Source organism: Micropterus dolomieu, unplaced genomic scaffold (genome assembly GCF_021292245.1).
Source record: "Micropterus dolomieu isolate WLL.071019.BEF.003 ecotype Adirondacks unplaced genomic scaffold, ASM2129224v1 contig_427, whole genome shotgun sequence".
In the NCBI taxonomy this organism is placed as follows: domain Eukaryota; kingdom Metazoa; phylum Chordata; class Actinopteri; order Centrarchiformes; family Centrarchidae; genus Micropterus; species Micropterus dolomieu.
Genome location: NW_025729417.1, coordinates 1 through 4,993, shown reverse-complemented (window position 1 = coordinate 4,993; position 4,993 = coordinate 1). Strand labels below are relative to the sequence as shown.

The following is a 4,993-nucleotide window of genomic DNA, read 5'->3' as shown; positions in this document are numbered from 1 at the left end:
CAGAAAAAATATTTTACGTATTACAAGATTATCTATATCAATGCAGTGTCACTAATCTTGAAATAATTTTTAAATAACTAGTTCAGCTCGAGTAGTTCATATGTCACCTGCTCTGCTGCGTGTGTAAGGTTGACTAACATTAATACACACAGACATGAAGCCCCATCAATGGCCCATCCTCAACCTGGGGAAACACTGCTTGCTGTCTTTTAATACTAACGTTATTGGATTACTATTTCTTATTTGGGCTATTTATATGGGCGGGCCAGTGCCAGAGTGCTTCTCACAACATGTTCGTCAATTTAAAGTATTGGCTATTGATGATATAGTTGTGAAGCCCAATGAGAGAGATTCTTGTATCAAAGTCGATAACAAGTTTGTTTTAGTCCGAAACATTGTTGAGGATAAAGGAATTGTGTACCTTGTGGGCAATGAATATAAACAGGTGGAACATTTCTTTAAATATCCAATTGACTCAAAAGAGTTGGGAATTTATGTGGTTTCCAACCTCTCCACCAATGTCAAATGTTTTATGATTGAAAAGAAGCTACAGAAGTATGTAAGATAACCATTTCGAAACAGATTTGTTGTTGTTCCACTCTTGCATTCAAACTAGTAACCCTGAAGTTGCTCTTGTATTTTAGTTGGCTATGGAATTTATGTAGTCATGGTTGCTTATTTTCAGATGTTTCATATTGTTGTCTTTGACAACACAAATGAGGTTGAAGTTGTGCCTTCAGTCTGGATAGAAAATGGAGAGTGTATGTGGCCTCCAAATAAAATTAATGTGGCAAAAGCTGTAAAATCTCAAGAATGTCCTGGAGATGGATGGATGCCCCATAAGGCCAGAATTATCTTCACATCACGTAAGTTAAGTGTTATCACCTCTACCTTTTAAATTGATCTAATGATAGATCATAATATCACTTAAATTTACTTTTTTTCCCCTGTATTTTGTTTTTCTAGATGACTACAATGAAGCAAGGCTTAAACTACCTCAGGCTGTCGATCACACTGACCTTGGAAGTGACGGAGGGGACTTGCCAATTAAATTTAAAAGAAAAAGAATGTATGTTTTTTGTTTTTTTATAAATCTGCAGCAGTGTTTCCCGTACGTTCATTTATTTGTGGCGGCCCGCCACAATATCAACGCTGACTGCCACACATTGATTTTAGATTTTTTTTTTACTAAGCCTATTTAAAATCGTATTTGATTGCAGAGCGCCGTAGCGCATTAATGCAGCACTTCCTCTCACTCGTCCCTCTCTCTCTCTCACTCACCTGTACCACTCTCTCTCTCCCTCTCTCCCTCATGGAACGCAGCTGCACAAATTATTATTATTATTAGCAAACATGTAAGGAGCCTAGCTAATAAGGAGAGCTAAGTTAATGTTATAAGCAGCTGGATTTTTGAGACTAGCACGCTGTATATAGCTGGTAGTCAATATGCATGCACTCGCGCACACATACTGTTTCTCAAAATTATTAAATGTGTTTTTAGACGCAAGAATATTCTTTTCCCTGGGGAAGATGATGAAGAGATGGAAAGCACCCTGAAAGTCACATTGCCCAATGCTCCAAAGATCCCTAGGCAGTACAAAACTCCTACATTAAAGCCAGGGAAGCAAGGCCAGAACCTCCAGCCAAGTGGCAACAGCAGTCCTGACTTCCCACCAAGTGGCAACAGCAGTCCTGACTTCCCACCAAGTGGCAACAGCAGTCCTGAGCCAAGCCCAAGTCAGCACTCCTGTACTTCCAAGTTTCCTTCAAGCTGTCACACCAACACCGAGAACCGGACGCCGAGGCGCGCCAGCACCGAGAGCCGCCGGATGCCGAGGCACACCGAACGATCTATACTCCCATCAAGGCACCCGGAGGCCCACCAGACCAGGGAGCAGACATCCAGTCTGCAAACTTGTGAGTATTCAATGATGTTTGTTACATTGTATGAACTCTTTATTTGGCTAAATGGTTTCTTCAGATAATGAGGAAAATAAGACTTCCAACATTAAGTATACACAGATGACTAACAGAGGACAGATAAGACTATCAGTTCGGTGGCTTAACTAGTTTTATACTGTTTCTAATCTATCTTTCTTGCTTGTTTTCTTCTTAGCCCTTCTGCGTAGTATATTAACAAAACAGGAAATGATGATGGACCAACTGCGCATCATCTTTAAGACCCTACAGGGTATGAAAGCGACTGATGAGGCAGAGATAGGCCTGGATCGAAATTTGTTGCCCGTCAAAGACGTCAGTTCTCTTCAGAACCTGGAGGAACAACTGCAGAGTATTCCTGACCTCCAGAAACAGTTGGTATGTTGGCATATCAAATACAGTGACATATTTCCTACTTAGCTGGCTAGCTTTTATTTTCCTTAAATTCTCTCATGAAAACCTGACCAGGTACCCGCAGGGATTTAAAAGTAATAAAAAAGCATTTAATTTTTTATGATCAAAACACTATATACAAAAACAAAAAGGAAATACTATTTAAATATCAGGGATGTGATTTTTCTGGATTAATCCGGAATTCCTGATTTTCCGACCTGAAAATATGACCCGCATGAATCATGCAGATCTGTAATAAAAACAATTTAAACAGGAGCTCACTGAGTGAAATGGAAAGGATTTGAGGACATCTACAGGCTGACATGTGTAAAGTTTTCTTCCTGTACAGTGTGTACCACAGTCGCTCTCGCGCATCAGTAGTACGTAACGTGTTGGGCAGTAATACTGCAATATTACTTTTCCGGGTAAAGAGTAATGTAAGGGATTACTACTTCCAAAACAGTTATATTATTACAGTTACTAATCCAAATAACACTGCGCTACTGAACGCACCATCCCTGTCGTGAATGTGCGACCGCGCTGCAGCTCAGTGGCACCGGCCCTTCTGCAGTTCAAGTCAGCTGTTAGCCAAGAAGCTAAAGGAAAAGTGGAGAACAGGCAGAGAGAGGTATTTTCGACCGCTGTAAATAACTTTATTGCCATTATTGTGTCACAGTCTAAGATGCAAAGAACATTGCCGTCCGTTGTAAACCTTGTGCGACCAGCAAAAAGTTTTTGACCGCGAACAATTCTGCATTTATACTTAAGCTAATTGAAGCATCAGCTAAAGCAACACAGCAACGTGAAACTCAGAAAGAAACTCCGGCCGCTGCCAGTGATGCTTGGACTCATGCGGTGAGAGTGGCGTTAATCACCCAGTAAAAGACAGTAGCTAATATTACTTTTTTAAGGAGTATATGCTAAGTAACTAGTAAGTAGCTGTATTATTTCTGAACAACACTAAGTTGACAGTAAGATCGGATAAATTGGGTATGTTTTGATTATTGCTTGTTATAGGCTATCTAATGTTTACTTTGACTTTGTTGTCGATTGATCAATCACCTAGACTATATAGCCTACACTTTGCTGTATGAATGGTAGCTTTTTAAGTCCTTATGTTTTGGCAAGTTTTAAATTAATTTTTTGTGAATGGTTGCGACAAGGTTTGTAAGGCCTTTTCAGACGGCTTTGATCCGCGTGGTCGCTCTGCACTCAGGCAAACAAGCACTCCACGAGGTAACCATGGCAACGGCTTCTGTGTAGCTGGCACGAATCCCGTGAAACTGTCGCGGCTCGTCTCACGCGCCCGCCAGAGTTGAAATGTCAAACTTTTCCCTAAAGTTTATCAACAGAGACTGATCAGCTGTTTGATCTGAGTTTCCTGAATAATATTACTGTTTCTTTAACAATTAGGCCACCAGGTCTTAAACAGGCAACAACCTTTGCTGCTGTCTCTTATTCATTAAAAATAATCTATCAACTACTGAACTAATCTTAAAGTTTAGTGTGATCGTGGAGTGTGCACAAATGTATATTAAAATTTAAGTACCTGGTAAAATCCATACTGATTTTCTATTATATCCTTCATACTTTTGCCAGTATGGCTGTTAAATTGGCATTAAATTTCATTCTAAGTGGTATTACAAAGGTCTTAAATTTAATTCGGACAATCTTGGGGGTACCCTGCTTAAGCACAGTGTAACATGTTTTTCATGTGGGTTTATATATTTTAAAACTAACTTTAAAGGACAAAACCAGCCTTAAATTTATTTTCCGTCAACTGCCATAATCATAAATGTATGCTACAAGTGTTTGTTGCAAAACTGTACTTTTTTTATGTTGAAACAACATTCTTCCTTGTTGCCTGAAACTTAAAGGTTGCCATGATAAGTAAATCCATCAAAACTAAGCAGCTAGCTACAGGAACACCACTTACTTATGCTATACATTCTATCCATTCCTTAAAATACGTAAATATGAAACCATTGCTGGGGGGAAAAAACTAATTAAGAAATATGATTTCAGGTGAACACGCTGGCTCTCAAAGGGGGGACTGACATTTGTGAGTGTGTTTGGAGGATTATGCACGCAATGATTACAAACTCCTTGGCGAAGAATATCAACATGAGAGGAATAAATGGAAAGATTGGCTTTCAGCGCCTACAGATAAGAGATGTTGTGATTGGTAAGTTGGCCTTCATACCAACATTGGCATGTATATGTTTAAGAACCATTAACAGTTATATAACTTGATAGTTCAGGGTCTTAAGAAGGAAGGAAGGAAAGCAGGGATGGACAAGATGAGGAAATGTGAAGGAAAGTAGAGGAAAGGAAGCAGGTGAGAAAAGTGAAGGAGCTGAAAGGAGAAGACAGGAAGAGAGATGAGGGTAGGGGTGGACAGGAGAAGGGTCATTAGAGGACAGTAGAGGAAGAGAAGACGGGTGAGGTGATGAGCAGAGGAGAGGAAATACCGGGATTTATCTTTTATTGGAATAGATACAATAGGACTTATTTAGAGATAATTGATTCGGGCAGGGGAAATTGAGAATGGCTGGTTGCTTTAAAAGAAAAATTCCCTTAAACTGAACCAACGCCCTTTTGACAGACATTCTGGTGTGATATCTACATGCAGAGACCATAATTTTGCAGATCAGTTTAAGTA

At 39.7% G+C, this 4,993-nt stretch overlaps 1 protein-coding gene across 1 annotated transcript; it reads left to right on the top strand.

Moving 5' to 3' along the window:
- Positions 1–271: 271 nt before the first annotated feature.
- Positions 272–4,789, top strand: LOC123964074. The gene is made up of 6 exons (XM_046041180.1): positions 272–866; positions 967–1,069; positions 1,502–1,917; positions 2,117–2,316; positions 4,357–4,516; positions 4,588–4,789. The coding sequence occupies exons 1-6, from the start codon at positions 668–670 to the stop codon at positions 4,653–4,655; spliced, it is 1,146 nt and encodes a 381-aa protein (XP_045897136.1). The 5' UTR covers positions 272–667; the 3' UTR covers positions 4,656–4,789.
- The last annotated feature ends 204 nt before the right edge of the window (positions 4,790–4,993 follow it).

Bases quoted from the DNA above. Each gene is read 5' to 3' on its own strand.
- LOC123964074 (XM_046041180.1), top strand. From the start codon at position 668: ATGGTTGCTTATTTTCAGATGTTTCATATTGTTGTCTTTGACAACACA. The intron at 867-966 runs GTAAGTTAAGTG...TTGTTTTTCTAG, and splicing joins CAGAATTATCTTCACATCAC to ATGACTACAATGAAGCAAGG. The intron at 4,517-4,587 runs GTAAGTTGGCCT...ATAACTTGATAG, and splicing joins GATAAGAGATGTTGTGATTG to TTCAGGGTCTTAAGAAGGAA.